Genomic DNA, 15,781 nt, shown 5'->3' on the forward strand with positions numbered 1-15,781 from the left:
CAATAACTTAATTCTTGTCATTTCTTAAAAATTAAATCATAAAATTACATACATTCAGAGATTCCAAACCATATTATATGGTTATAAGTGGTTAGCAAAGTCCTAGTGTTTATAGTACAGTGCATTTTATTTTATGTACAGTAGAAATGAGGAAATGAATTATTATGAATTGTTTAAAAGCAGAATGCCACAAAACACAGATTTTTACAAGCCAATCAAAAGATCTTCTTAAGAGTAAGTAGTTTTAGAAAGACTTTTCACAGAAATTTAAATCTCAAGTTGTTACTGGAGAAGGAAAAACAGAACCAGACAAGTGGACAAACAAAGAAGGATTAACAGATAAAAAGTAAAACAAAGGGTCTGGTAAAAGGGGTTTTTTAAACTTATTAATTTCTCTTTTTCTAAGAACTCCTTATGCTTTCTGCTTTGTACCTTTTAGCTTTCAAATCTTTGGAAAGTAGAGCTTTGATCTGAAGGAAAATAAAATTATTTCTGATTTATCCCAGAGACAACTTGAGATTTATATTTCTAACACTTTTTCTAAGATTAATAAATTTAGCATAAACTTTCAATTACCTATTTTTAGAACCAATTTTAGCTTCACATAATTCTAATTAAACTATTTTTAAAATACCTGTCTTTTGTTCCATGGAGTTCTGAAGCTTTCTGCTTCCTACCTGTGTGAAGCATTGGGGAAAGATTTTATTTTTCCATATGGTATATTTGGCTTAGTTAAAGTAATCAGGAACCACTTTAACTTAGCATTTTTACATGTTCAAACATCATTCAAAGGATGCTAACAGCAGTTAACCACTTTGGTCCTTAAACAATATAATGAGAGCATCAAAACTCATGCTTTTCCTAGGTTTCTATTTTAACTTCTAGGTAATACAATTTTTACTATAAAAATATTTTTAAAGAGAATTCCTGAAAATGTACTCTATTAAGTTATGTTGGAGTTTGTCCTGTCAAGTGCATTCCAACATAGCATGTATTTCTATCCCAGAAATAATGCATATTTCTATCTTCTAACACATTCAAATAACATATTACTTGTCAAAACTTTTTTTTTTTTTTTTCTGGAGAAAAGTTCATTAAATTCAAATAATTTGCAGCCAGCATTCCATAACCTACACTTAGGAATTTATGTAATAAATCAGCAGGGTTACTATCCAAAAGTAAAAGGTATTTTCTTTTAATCTACCTTTGTAGTCCCATAACTAATGCTTGACTGAAAGTCTTTTGTGCTTGAGTTCTACCAGATTTCAAGATCAAAGGCAAGAATGTTTTTCAGGCACCTTTTTGTTTCTAATTCCTAGCTTAGTAGGTGTGCTCCCTAAGTTCAGATAAACTGTTGGAGTGATTTAATTAGCTTGAGTTTAAGATATATTTGTTAAACTTGGTTGTAGGTTCAAAACAAAAATGCATGAAAACTAAACACACTTGCCTTTACAAATAACTGTGTTTACTTAACAGATTGAGAAGGTCTTAGAATGAGAACATGTAATTCATGAATGTGCTGTTGCCTAATTAAGTATGGTTAGTGTTTAGATTCTTGAGCCTGGAAGAAAAATAGAAAAGATTTAAGTATAGGTACATATGGATATACGCACGTATGTACGTATCTATCTACCTACTGGATGTATATTACTTTTATGCTGGCTTTGCTCTTTAAAAAACAAGAGTGTGGCAAGACACAAAGATGACTTTTATTTAAAGAAATACTTAAGAGTCCTTGCGGCCGGGCGCGGTGGCTCAAGCCTGTAATCCCAGCACTTTGGGAGGCCGAGACAGGCGGATCACGAGGTCAGGAGATCGAGACCATCCTGGCTAATACGGTGAAACCCCGTCTCTACTAAAAAATACAAAAAACTAGCCGGGCGAGGTGGCGGGCGCCTGTAGTCCCAGCTACTTGGGAGGCTGAGGCAGGAGAATGGCGTAAACCCGGGGGGCGGAGCTTGCAGTGAGCTGAGATCCCACCACTGCACTCCAGCCTGGGCCACACAGCGAGACTCCGTCTCAAAAAAAAAAAAAAAAAAAAAAAGAGTCCTTGCTTGCTCTCATATTCCCCAACTCTTCTATTGCAGAGTCAGTCCGCTACTGCGGTTATCCTGAATTGGGAGGGTTTTATGAGAATTCAACTCCATGCTTAACATGAATTAATCAGTGTCATTTTGATATACTGCCACCAGTAGTTTACAAATGATGCTACTTATTACTATACCAATTATTCATAGTGTTAAATATTGTACCAGCTTTTATTCTTTAATCTTTCCCAAAAGAAAACACACACAACATACACATACGCACACACATACACACAAACACACACAGAAGAAGAGGACAGGATTAAATTAAAAGTGGAAAGAATATTATTCTCTTATATCAACTAGCTAAAGCTGAATATTAAAATCTGCTATGGTACTGAAGGTATTCAAAGCTATTCCTAAAAACCATTTTAGAGCAGGAGACAATACATTCTAAATTGAAAACAAAAGAAACTCTAAGCATTAAAGAACTGAGAATTTTTAATAGTCAGCTACTGTTTATTCAGAAAGAGTGTTGAATAAGCTATTCTAATTAGATTTCTGATATATAATATAGATTACTAATTTTCCAACAAAAATTATAACTTTGGATACAATCTTTCTTTAATAATATAAAATATACTTAAGAATCTTTTAGTAACCACTGTTTAAATTATTTGCAAATCACCAATATCATGCCATAAAAAGTGTTCTTATCTGAGCTGTCAAGCTGTTTGAATTTATAGATACACAGGATCTACTGCTCTATATTATAAAATGCACAATTAGTATTTTTTGGCTCACTTTTTCTAATTAAACAAATAACCATATCCCTTGGTTATAACTAAAATCAGCAAGTTCTGCCACAGAACTTCACATCTCCTTTTTAGCCATTGTCACAATATAAAGCTATTATTATATTTTTACTAAACTGTTTCCCCAAGAGACAAGTTACTGCAAGGCAGGAGGCATGTCTTTACATCATTAGATCATTTTTACATCATTAGAACTAGAAAAGTATTTGACTCATATGAACTCTCAATAAATATCTAAAGAGAACAGGAACAAGAATATGTGAAAGAAACAGTGTGTGCTTGCTAAAGGAAAGAAGCAAAGCCAGGGAGAAAGAGGGAGTAGTGAAGGACCAAAAGTAAAAAACATAACAAGAGGACTAAGAGAGTGCATGTAAGAAGATGGATGTAAAAAGGACAGAGAGAGAGTGAGAGAAACTGCACAGGAAAGGGAGGGCTCAGGGAAGGGGAATCAGTGAAGGAAGGAAAGAGAGACTTGGAAAAGGAGACAAAAAAGAAACAGAGTTAAAGAAGTTAACAGAAGAGGAGGAGTAGAGACAGAGCCTAAGAGATAAAGGGTTAAAAGGTAGAGGAAAAGAGCAGAAGAAAAGAAAGAGTAAGACAGGAAAGGTATAGGGGGACAGAAGAAGGAAGAGAGAAAAAAAGATCATGAGCACAAGCCCAAGTACAAGAGGCAAAGAACAAGAGAAGGAAAAGGGAGTTCAGGAGAAGATAAGAGAGGTAAGAGGATGAGGACGGGAACAAGAGTGAGAGAAAGAAAATATGAGAGACAGATGAAGAAGGAAGAGAATGTAAAAGAGCACTCGCAGGGGAAAGGAAGAGAAGAGGAGGAAAAGGACAGAGGGGAAGAATGAGTAAGAAAGAAGAGAGAAGGAATAGGAAAGACAAAAGGGTGGGGAAGAGAAAGAGACAGAGTGCGCATCCTGAGCTCTGCTTACACGCATACACAGTTATATTGCAAAAGAGTCTATGAACTCAAAAAAGGAAACACTTAGTGTAATCAAAGAATGAAAAAATCCATTGCTTCCTCCAATCAGAGGTGGCGGAAATCAAATTATGCCTCTATGATGATCCAATGTAGTCCCTTCAGCATAAAGATACTCTACAAATATTTGATTAATTGTCCAAATCAGCAAGCATATAAGAACGGTTACATAAAAGCAGAGCTAAAGAGGATAATATAAAACCATATTAGAAAATGATTTTAAATAAATCAACAGCAAAGTACCCATTAAAAAAAAGCAAAAGCAAAAAAAAATGCCTATTTTCATATATTAAAACTTTCTTCTTCAGAAAAAAGTTGAGAAATTCCTCTATATGGTAGCAATCTCAACAAATTACTGTAGATTCTAATTACCTACTGTTTAAAAACTCATCCATGAAGTTATGAAAGCGGTTACCATTGGGGAAGTAGGAACCTGTCAAAGACGCCTGAGTGGGGACTTCAAAGATTCAAAAGTTACACGTGTGTTGTGTTCAATTTTTAACAAGTCACTGAGCTTAAGATTAGTGTTTTTTTGTGTATATCTTATACTTCAATAAAAAGGATTTTTTTCTTAAAGTCTTACCCGTAAGAGAAAGCATCATTATCTCTCCATTTTGAAATAACAGAAGCTGCCAGTCCAGCCAAAATGGCAGTGCTATCGAAAAACATGTGAAAAGAGTCGGAAATCAAGCCTAAGCTGGAAAAGAACAAACACATTGACAAATTACAATAAAAACCAAATAGGAGGCATCCTCCTCTGAAAGTCTAAGATTCAGCTTTTGTTCATCAGGAATTAACCATCTAAAACAACAATTTAAATATGCTATATAGATAGCTATTGAGGATAAGTTTCAAATTTGTAAAAAGTAAACCCTCATACCTCCTGCACAAGGAAAAGCCCAGCTGCTGTGAGAGAGGCAGAAACAAAACCATCTGCTGCTGAGTGAGGGGTAGGAATGTGACCACCCCTTGGTCACTTGCAAAGGTCAGCTGCCACTGAAAGAGTGGTAGGAAAAAAAAGCCATCTACTACTGGGACGAGGCTGATACCTACTTGCACCCAGGATCTTACAACGCAAAGGTCTGCTATTGTTGAGTATCCTGCTCCTCCCTTTTGATACCAGGCTGAGGACAGTGGGGACAGGCTGAGAGACAGGGAGAGCTGCAGGATCATTAATACTTATCCTGACACTCAGGTGCACAGGTTTGCCTGACTAGGGATACAACAAGAGAACCGAGTCCTACCCTCCCCACCAAGCCTTGAATAAAGTATAGGGAATGGTAAACTACCAGTGAGAGCACAAAGAGATATGTGCAGAACTTGCTAAAAGCTGAGAGTGGAGCAAGAATCCAGAAAAAATCCTCCAGTACTCCAAATGCAATACAAATCACAAAGTACTAGGAACCACTGAAAAATTTAAAGGCTGTGATTTGTTGAAATCAGCAACAACAAAACACAAAACCCAGCTCAAACCCAGTTCAACTATTGACCAGATAGTTTCAAAACTCCCATATTAATGGCCAGGCAGAAAAATAGGTGTGCCTATTTCCAGACATATACAGTCTCTATTATTCTTTTAAACAATGTCCAGCACTCAATGACAAAATCAAGAAAAAAAAAAGAGACTCATTGTTAAGAGTTACAACAGTCAACAGAACCAGAAACGGCCCAGATGTTGGAACTATTAGATAGGACTTTAAAACAAATACAATTAATATGTCAAAGGATGCGGTATAAAATCAGAGAAAATTCATTAACAAATGAAGAATTTCCGCAGATAAAAACTATAAAATAATATAATGGAAATGATAATTTTTTGTAAAATTACAATATGGAGTAATAATAGTCATGGGCTTCTGAGCAGACTGGACACAGAAAGAATCAGTTAGGTCAAAAGAAGTTATACAAAGTGCAACACAAAGAGAAAAGGGAGTGAAAACAAACATACAAACTTTCCCAAACTAGTCTGGAAATATTGAGCATACTAAAATATATGTATTTAGAGTCTCGGGAACTGAAAAGAAAAAAAGAAAGGAAAAGCATTTAAAAAGAAAATGTTTGAGAGTTTTCTGAAATTCATAAAAGAAAATAAATCACAGATCCAAGAAGCTTAATGAATCCCAAGCAAGGAAAAAAACCCTAAACACTTCACAAATCACTAAACACCAAAGAGAAAGAAAAAAATCTTAGAAAACCAGAGGGGAAAAAAGAGAAAAATTAAATTAAAAAAAATAAAAATACAATTTATAGCATGTTTTTCTTCAGAAACTATTCAAGCCAGAATGCAATGGAGCAACATCTTTAAAGTATTGAAAGACCAAAAAACAAAATGCTGTCAACAACCTAAGGTATGACAATAATAGTACACAGAATGGAATAAAAAAATCAAAGTGTATTAAATAAGGTTCTTATCAGATACATGAAATGACATATTATTTGTGATAATTTAAAGATTAATATTATACATACTAAAGCACCTACTAAGAAAAGCCACCAAAAGAAGGGCAGGAAATCCTCTACCAACACAAAGCAGACGTTCTGCTACCACTGGGGATGGAGCAGGAAAGTTGTTTCCATCCAGGACCATACACATACACAGAGTAGAGTTTGGCTTCACAGGAGGAGTAAAAATGTTGACAAAAATCATACTCCTGAGGTTTAGGCTTACAGAATCTACCAAAGACAGAGGTTTTGGGTCAAAGTCAACAAATACCCCTCTGCCTTCACCATAAACTGGGTACTGAGGAACAAGGAAGAGCAGTCTATAGCTTGGGTAGGGGTAAGAGCATAAAGAAAAGAGCTTCTGGCCGGGCGCGGTGGCTCAAGCCTGTAATCCCAGCACTTTGGGAGGCCGAGACGGGCGGATCACGAGGTCAGGAGACCGAGACCATCCTGGCTAACATGGTGAAACCCCGTCTCTACTAAAAATACAAAAAAACTAGCCGGGCGAGGTGGCGGGCGCCTGTAGTCCCAGCTACTTGGGAGGCTGAGGCAGGAGAATGGCGTGAACCCGGGAGGCGGAGCTTGCAGTGAGCCGAGATTGCGCCACTGCACTCCAGCCTGGGCGACAGAGCGAGACTCCGCCTCAAAAAAAAAAAAAAAAAAAAAAAGAAAAGAAAAGAGCTTCTATGGCATAGGCACCATACAGGGACTACTAAAAGCACAAAGTCTAACTGGTGGTCTAACAGACAAGGCATACCTATTTCCGATCATAAATACTATTACGCCAGTATCTACTGTTTTTTACTCATAATGTCTAATATTTGATAAAAAATTTCAAGACACACAAAAAGAGCCAAAAAAAAAAAAAAGAAGTCACTATGGAGAAAGCAGTTAACAGAACCAGACCAAGATATTGACCCAGATACTGGAGCTATCATAAACTGTAATTAATATGCTAAAGGATCGATGGAAAAAGTGGATAAAATATATGAACCAATGGGAAATTTGGTAAAGAAGTGGGAAATATAAAAAATAATCAAATGGAAATGCTAGAAACAAAAAACAAGTTATCAGCAATAACGAATTCTTCCAATTGTCTTATCACAGACTGGACACAGCTGAGGAAAGAAATCCGTGAACTTGAAGTCAATAAAAATTTTCTGAAAGCAATCATCAGTTCAGTCTTTAAAAACAAGCTTCTGAAGTCAGAGTACCTGGGTTCAAATCCCAGCTCCATATTTACTAGTTCTGTGACCAGTAAGTTGCTTAACTTCTTTGTGCCTCGATTTAGCACTTAAACAGAGTAATAGTATAAAAGTGACATAATTGTTATAATAATTGAGTTCATATATGTGAAACATTTACCACAATGCTTGCCACATTAAAACAACACTAATATTCCTGTTACTAATTATTAATAAATTACATTGATTATTATTAACTATTATTAATGCTTACAATACCTGGTGTTCCCAAGCACAACCCATACCTCTTAATATTTGGCTAGATGCTAGAGCTTTCATCAGTTGGAAGTGCTACAAACTAAAAGTCAAAAACATTCTTCACACATACAGAAAAAGCATGGTTTTAAATTTTTCTCATAATTTGGAATAATTATATAATTAGAAACTAAGTCAAAGGACTTTATTTACCAACAAGAAAAAGCACAATAATTTATAAACCTCTGCCAAATCACTACAAAAGATTTTAGAAATCGTCTTAAACTTTTATCATGAACCTTATTTATTCCACTAAAATAGATATATTAGTAAGTTTAAGCGCAGACAGTACTTTAACCATTTCATCTGACATCTAACTCAAAGCAGAATGAGAATTGGTGAATAAAAGGAAAAGCAGAATAATAAAACTGATACATGAGAACAAGGTAAGGGGCATGTTATTCATGTAATTCTCTTAGATTTAATATTTTAAGATCTGCCCTTGGATAGATTACCGAAAATTACACACTTGAACCACAACATCTATGTAACATGGAAAATAATGATTTAACTTTATTTTGAAGTATGAAAGACTCATGTGAAGAATTTCTCTATACTGTGATAAAACCACTAATAAAGACATTGTCTATGATTTTGTTTTCTGAAATCTTTTCCATGAAAAGACTAATATGGCAAAATACTGTTAAAATACGGTTTCAGAAAACTATCTTTCTACTCTGATAAAATGATAGAATTGTGTTCACTTTATGGAATTTTATAACTACATTTAAAAGTCAATTTTGGGAGCTAAACTAGACTACATATTTAATAGGTTTAGTTTTTCCTCCCTAGGTATGGTTTCTTAATGTTTTTATTTCTTAATGGAAGTGCTTTATTAGTATATACAGCTTTTATTTGAAATGACTGTAATCAGTTTTAAAAGGCAGGGCATTCATTCTAAATAAATAAAAGCAAACATTTACCGATTTATTGACCTATATTTTACTATCTATTTCACTATATATTCAGTAAAACACTGTCATGGGTTGAAGTGTGTTCCTGCCCCCAAATTCATATGTTGAAGTCCTAACCTCTAGTACCTGTGAATGTGACCTTATTAGTCACAGGCTCGATGCAGATATAATTAGTTAATATTAGGTCATTAAGGTGAGCCCTCATCCAGTGTCCTTATAAAAAAGAGAAATTTGGAAGAAGACACATAGATCACCATGCGAAGATAAGGAAGAGATTAGGTGATGCTCCTACAAACCAAAGACTGTCCAAGATCACCAGCAAACCAACTGAAGCTACAGAAGATCGTGGAACAGATTTTTCTTCAGAGTCCTCATTAGAAATCAACCCTGATGATACTTTGATCTCAGACTTCTAATCTCCAGAATTGTGAGACAATAAATTTCTGTGGTTTAAGCCACCTAGTTTGTGGTGTTTTGTTAGACCAGCCTAGCAAACTAATACACACTCCTTTTTTTTAACAAATTTATTTTCTATGCATCCAACATACACCAAACATTGCCGTAATGCAAAAAAAAGTAAATTTCTTTTGCATACAATAGCAGTCAAGTTTCTTTTAAAGAGGTGTGGATATAGCACGGCAATTTTAATATTCATCAAAATGAAATTTTATTTAAATTGTAAGTAAACTTAATTAGCACTAAAATATTATTTTTAGTACTTAATAAATTGTGACTACCTGAAAAACTACTTCCTCTTCTGAGATGGAAGAACATTATGTTCTTTTAAAACACTGCAATATGAGATCTCTTCCCTTAAACCTGATACCATGATTTAAAAATTACCTACCTGCAAATACACAAACTCATGGGAAAAACAGTCTACTTTTAGTTCTCTGCTCACCTATCACATGTAAAAATACTGCTTATGAGGGATGTCAATTTTACTGTTCATATTCAATCTTAGAAAATGTTTCTGATTATGAATTACATTTAAACTATATGGTATAAATTTCCTTAAAAAATAAAGGTAGCACAGAGAATACCTAAGGTTATATGACTGAAACACCAAAGTAGACCATGATAAAGTAAGCTGGTTGTGAAAATCCATGTACTTGTAGACTCCTCTTCAAACACTGCTAGTTTCTCTAAAATGTATTTGCAAACTTTTTAAAACGACTACCTTCTAAAGACATTTTAACATGGAAAACCGACCAGGCACAGTGGCTCATGCCTGTAATCCCAGCACTTTGGGAGGCTAAGGTGGGTGGATCACCTGAGGTCAGGAGTTTGAGACCAGCCTGGCCAACACAGCAAAACTCCCTATCTACTAAAAATAAAAAAATTAGCCAGGAGTGGTGGCGCACACCTGTACTCCCAGCTACTTCGGAGGCTGAGGCAGGAGGATTGCTTAAACTCAGGGGGCGGAGGCTGCAGTGATCCAAGATCGCGCCAGTGCACTCCAGCCTGGGCAACACAGTAAGACTCCGCCTTAAAAAAAAGAAAAAGAAAACAGCTTCGTGTATAAAGGAGAAACCTCAATACATGAATACAGAAGCAAAAACAGCACAAATGTCAATAGAATATATGGCAAAAAAAATATTTGAAAAGAACTTTATTTAGGGTGTATTGGAGGCAAAAACAAAGAAAGCGAGAAAGAGAACCTATAAATTAAGAGCTACTTAAGAGACATATGAGCTAAATACTATGTATGGATCTTGTTTGATTTCTAATCTGTAAAACCAAACATAAAAAGCATTTATGAGATAATGAGGGACTCCTGAATACTCACTAGCTGGATATTAATGAGTCATTAACTTTCATAGGTGATAATGGTTTTCTGTTATGTTAAAGAGGGGTTTGATTTTATCTTTTAGAGAAGCATAATGAAATAGTTATAGAAGAAATTACATCTTGTATCTGCTTTAAAACACTCCAATAGCGGGACAGGGACAACAGATGAAATAAGATAGACCATGTATTGATAAATGTTAAGGCTGGGTGATGGGTACATGAGGTCCATTAAACTCTCCAATTGTATGTATGTTTAAAACAGCCAATGATAAAAAATGGTTTAAAAGGTCTATTGGTAACTAAGCTAACAGTATATTTCTATTGTTTGTTAAACATGTGTTCAAAATTGAAAATAAGGAATGATCCTAATTCAGAAATCCCTTACCAGGTAGTTTCCATGATGTGGAAAGTCAAAGTCATGGAAAAACATTAACTATTAATGTATTATCAGGAAATTAGAAAATTCTTAGAATCCTGACATGAGCAAAGCCAGTAAACTAAATGAGTTACAGTAAAATAACCAACAACTCCACCACATTGCATTACATAGTCCCTTACTTTAAAAAACAAGTCTAAGCAAAATGGAATACTTATCTATATTTTTAAGGTGGAAAATAAAATTATAGGAAAGCAAAAGGCATCACCATAAGCTGGTAAGTAATGCTGCCTTTTGAGAAGGAAAAAGTTGATTTTAAAAGACTAAAATATATGAAAATTTTAATAGAAAAACATGTGATTGACAGAACTATTTTTCTTCACTAAGGAATTACTTCACAAACATCTGCTGTGAAATATTATATTGAAGTAGAACCAAAACAATGTCTGGTATTGTCTTAAACATTTTTTCAACAAATATTTACTTTGTTAACACAAAGACATTAACCTTCAGAGTTACCTGAGTGTCTTCTATGTCTAAGGGAAAAATGGTTGCAAGAGCTTCGGTAAGAAACACTACTGAAATTAAATCTGTTAATAACGAAGTAAAAATGTAAGAACATAAAAACACAGAAACTACATTGAGATACTAGAAAACAAGTGTGATTTTTTTGGACATCAAACTTAGATAATAGGTGCTGTAGGCTCTGCTGCTCACTTGCAAAGTAAAAAACTCTAGGCCTCAATTTTCCACCTACAGAAGATGATACGTTAGTTTGTCTCTCTCTCTCTCAAGTCCCACTTCCAGAACCTACACTATCTACATATTCCCTTTCTTCCTTAGTAAAAAATCCCGGACTTTCCACAGAATACATGGTTGAGTAGAATAAAGAATACATTTGCAACTAGGCATGACCATGTGATAAAGTTTTAGTGAAAGCATCGTGTATTAGCATCCAGATAAATCTAAAAAAAAAAAAAAAAAAAAAAAAAAAAAAAAAAAAACAACGTGCACACCTTTTACCTCTTCTTCTCTGCATTCCAGACATTATGCTGCCAGGGATGGCTCAAACACTACCCATCTTGGAAACGAAGTTTTATCTTGCTTAAGCAACCATTAATTTAGGTTTTTGTTTTGTTTTGAGACAGAGTATTACTCTGTTACCCAGGCTGCGGGGCAGTGGCACAATCTCGGCTCACTGCAACCTCTGCCTCCCAGGTTCAGGCGATGTTGGTGTCTCAGCCTCCCATGTATCTGAGATTACAGATGTGCAGAGTTTTTCTGTAACTTAAAACAAACTTAACCCTAGATGATACAAAACCACATTCTTACACTATGTTACCTTGAGATTAGTCACTCAACAATAAATTAGTAAATGAAAAATAAAATACTAGAAGGAAGCAAAAAATCACATACAGAATTTCTACCATATTCCTCCCAATTTCTTTCTTTTCTTTTTTTTTTTTTTTTTGAGACAGAGTCTCGCTCTGTTGCCCAGGCTGGAGTGCAGTGGCCAGATCTCAGCTCACTGCAAGCTCCACCTCCCGGGTTTACGCCATTCTCCTGCTTCAGCCTCCCGAGTAGCTGGGACTACAGGCGCCGGCCACCTCGCCCAGCTAGTTTTTTGTATTTTTTTAGTAGAGATGGGGATTCACTGGGTTAGCCAGGATGGTCTCAATCTCCTGACCTCGTGATCCGCCCATCTCGGCCTCCCAAAGTGCTGGGATTACAGGCTTGAGCCACCGCGCCCGGCCTATTCCTCCCAATTTCTAAGAGTGACAGAATGTAATGTAATGTTTTCTCATTGCTGTTTTTCCTTAACAGGGGTAGTTACCATTTTTAGTATAGGTAATGTAATTCCATACATTAATCATTCCCTCATTCTTTCATTTAGCAAATATGTATTAAGCATCCACTATGTTCTATGTACTGAAGTGCCTACATAAGATAGAAAAGATCCCTACGTTGACACAGTTTACATTCTAGTGGGAAGGTGAAAGGTAGCAGATATTTATTGAGGGGGAAAAATATACAACAATTACCTATTCTTCCACTGAAGATACCTACTCATCACCAAAAATATAAATCAACTGTAAGTTCTTCCTTTAAAATGAAGGCTCTGAAAAAGAACCAGAACAATTTAACATTTGTTAAAATTAGATCAACTGTTTCTATGAACCTTTATTTGTGAAGTGAGTGTTTTATTCATGTTTTAGTCCTCTACAGGAAAAATGAGTTTTGGAAGAAATTTAATCAAGGAATTGAAAAGCTAATTGAACCTACGAGAACACAGATAATCTTCTGGTCATATAAAGAAATTATTGATCAGTCAACAAAAGGAACTAAAAATTTTGGTGTCTAAATAAAAAAGACAGAAAGCCAGATTATTAAAAGGCCAGAGAAATGTCTAAATCTGCCCAAATGTCAATAAGAAGAGATCTGTATTAAAAATTAATATTTAAGAATAATTGGTTGTAGATATGGAGATTAACATAAATGGGCATGAGATGACGGATACGTGCTAAATGATCTAAGTACAACACACACTGGAGCTAGATTTCAAATCTAGCTAGAAGACATAACACAATGAAAAGCAGTATAAGCTGTACCAGTAAAGAGGAGCAAGTCACCTAAGGGTAAAAGAACAAGTCACCTACAACCGATGTTTTTGTCATGCACTGATGCATAGTGACTTAAAAAATAACGGTTTTAGTAATCTCCCCAATAGATCTCTACAGATCAGAAGAGTTACTATATACTTAACTTTCCATGAAAGGTGGTTTAGGAACTTCAAGTATGAATCTCTTGAATGAGATATTTCACAGAGTGACTTATGCAATGGAAAGCCATAGTGAAACATTTCAATAGAAACTATCTGTAGCAAAATATGCATATATAAGTTATGATACACTCTTGATACAATCAGCACATATGCCAAAATTATGGCATAATTTAGGAAGAGAAAAATGTAAAATATACTGTAATACGTATTTATGATAAAGTGTGATTATTCAAGTACAAGTGCTTTTAACATCTACAGTATATTAAAGTGTGTTAATATTATGGGATTAAATAATTAATCTATGATGGGGTATCCTTGAAATAAATACATCTGATTCCCAAAGGATTCAAAATGGTTATTATATATATTAAGATTTCATTGTGCCAATATGCCTTTATACACAACTGTTGACTAAACCAATAACTTTCATAATCTGCTGGTTATTGAGTATTTTTTGTAGAACTGAATTGATGGTTGAACTGAAAGAAGCCCACGCATTACATAAAAGTATACATGTCACAAAACCTGGTGAGATTACCTGTCAATGTTGGATCTCAACAGAAGATCAAGGACAGCAATTTTCTCTGAAAATGGGTCTTAAAGAACAGAGACTAAGTCTACTTAACAAATAGAAAACAGGTTCTTAATCTAGAGTCCAAGATTTAGTACAGGGAACCCAACAACATCCTGAAGCTTTATGTACAATTCTGAGTATTGGCTTTCTTCAGAGTTTTGAACGAGTATGGGATCTAAAGACAGAATTAGTACACCTAGGAATGTGACAGTCTCATTGTTAGCAGAACAACTTCATAAGACCTTAAGTTACTCAACAGCAAATACCTGAATAATAGTAACTTCACTGCCATAGAGTTACACACTAGATTTTCCTCCTCCTAAGGATGTTTCAAAAACAAAAAGGAAAAACCCTCAAAGGTGCCACCAAAATCCAAGAAATGTTGTTTCTAGAAAACTATATGGGATTTTTACATCGCAGTTAACACTAGAGGAAAATCATGAGACAATTTCGGCATTAAAGAGAAAAGAGAATGACACATATTTCTCCGGAGATCCCTTTATAAAACCTCCCATTCCAAGCCCCAGTAACAAACTAAGTAGAACATCTCAAATATACTCTCGGAATCTTAAGGGTGAAATCCAAATGCCACTCCCCCCTGAGAGAGGCCGCAAACAAGTTTCTCCCAATTCCAACAAGGTGGGTAAAGCTAAGGCCTGCAATTAGAAATGAAGGATTCTGTCCGTCTGCTAAAATAAGGAGGGGGCTTGTCAGTCTTGCCTGATGGAACCGGAGGGGAGGGTGACAACAGAGGTTGCACAGGATAGGCCTCTGATCTTACTCAAGAACTGCAGCCCTATTAGATTGGTGCAGGTATGGGAAAACAACTCAGCAGCAGAGGTAAGTAATGAAGGTAGGACCTGAACCTCCTGGTGAGGAGCTACGTGGCATTAAGCAAACAGTGTTTCGTCTCCCTCACACCCTATTTCCGCCCAAACCATTTTCCCCTTTAGTTACCAGTTGCTCCAGATGCCGTAGAGTAGTTCCACAAAAGCGAAAGAGAGGTTCAGGCACAGGAAGAAAAACAGGTTCCGGGACGTCTTGTCGGACAGGATAGACCTGGGAATGATACACGTGGAAAAGAGCCGGGAGAGTTAAGGAGGTGCCGGGACCCCGAGGCTGGGTACCCCTTTCAAGTTCCTCCCAGTTCACATGCTCCTTTCCTCACAGCTGGGGGTTGACGGGGAGTTTCCGACGCTCCCTCCCAGGACCTCGGGCCATCCTGAGGTCTGGGCCTTCTCCCTTTCTGCCGGACACCCCCTCCCCGCAAACACAGCACCCCGCACCTAAACCAGCCCGAGATCTTGCCGAACAGATTGAACTTGGGTGGTTTGTATTCATCGTCCTTGATGGACAGGGGCAACATCTTCTCTGCCCGGCGAAGAGCCGGGTCTACTCCCCTCTCGAAGTGGCTCCGTGGGGTGATGGCAGTGATAGCAGTGACGCCTCAAACAGGAATCCCCAGCGCTTGTCCGGGGCCGCGCGCCGCTGCGAGACACAGACAGACACAGACACACACCCGGGAATTCGCTTACTTCCGGCCCGGGCCGCGCAACGCGTCCTGGGACGGGAAAGGAGG

At 36.3% G+C, this 15,781-nt stretch overlaps 1 protein-coding gene across 3 annotated transcripts in view; it reads right to left on the bottom strand.

Moving 5' to 3' along the window:
• The window catches only part of SLC30A7 (solute carrier family 30 member 7), a 106,341-nt gene extending 90,578 nt beyond the window's left edge, over nt 1-15,763 (bottom strand). For 2 of the 3 annotated variants that reach the window (XM_033197804.1, XM_033197802.1), the window contains exons 1-3: nt 15,489-15,762; nt 15,160-15,261; nt 4,408-4,521 (exon numbers count right to left, since the gene is read on the bottom strand). In XM_033197804.1, coding sequence (XP_033053695.1) covers nt 4,408-4,521; nt 15,160-15,261; nt 15,489-15,568 — 296 coding nt within the window. In that variant the 5' untranslated portion in view covers nt 15,569-15,762. Of the gene's footprint in view, nt 1-4,407; nt 4,522-15,159; nt 15,262-15,488 lie in introns of all 3 variants that reach the window. The other variant, XM_033197805.1, reaches the window with a different exon arrangement.
• Nucleotides 15,764-15,781: the final 18 nt, after the last annotated feature.

Source organism: Trachypithecus francoisi, unplaced genomic scaffold (assembly GCF_009764315.1).
Source record: "Trachypithecus francoisi isolate TF-2019V2 unplaced genomic scaffold, Tfra_2.0 Lachesis_group5, whole genome shotgun sequence".
Classification (NCBI taxonomy): Eukaryota; Metazoa; Chordata; class Mammalia; order Primates; family Cercopithecidae; genus Trachypithecus; species Trachypithecus francoisi.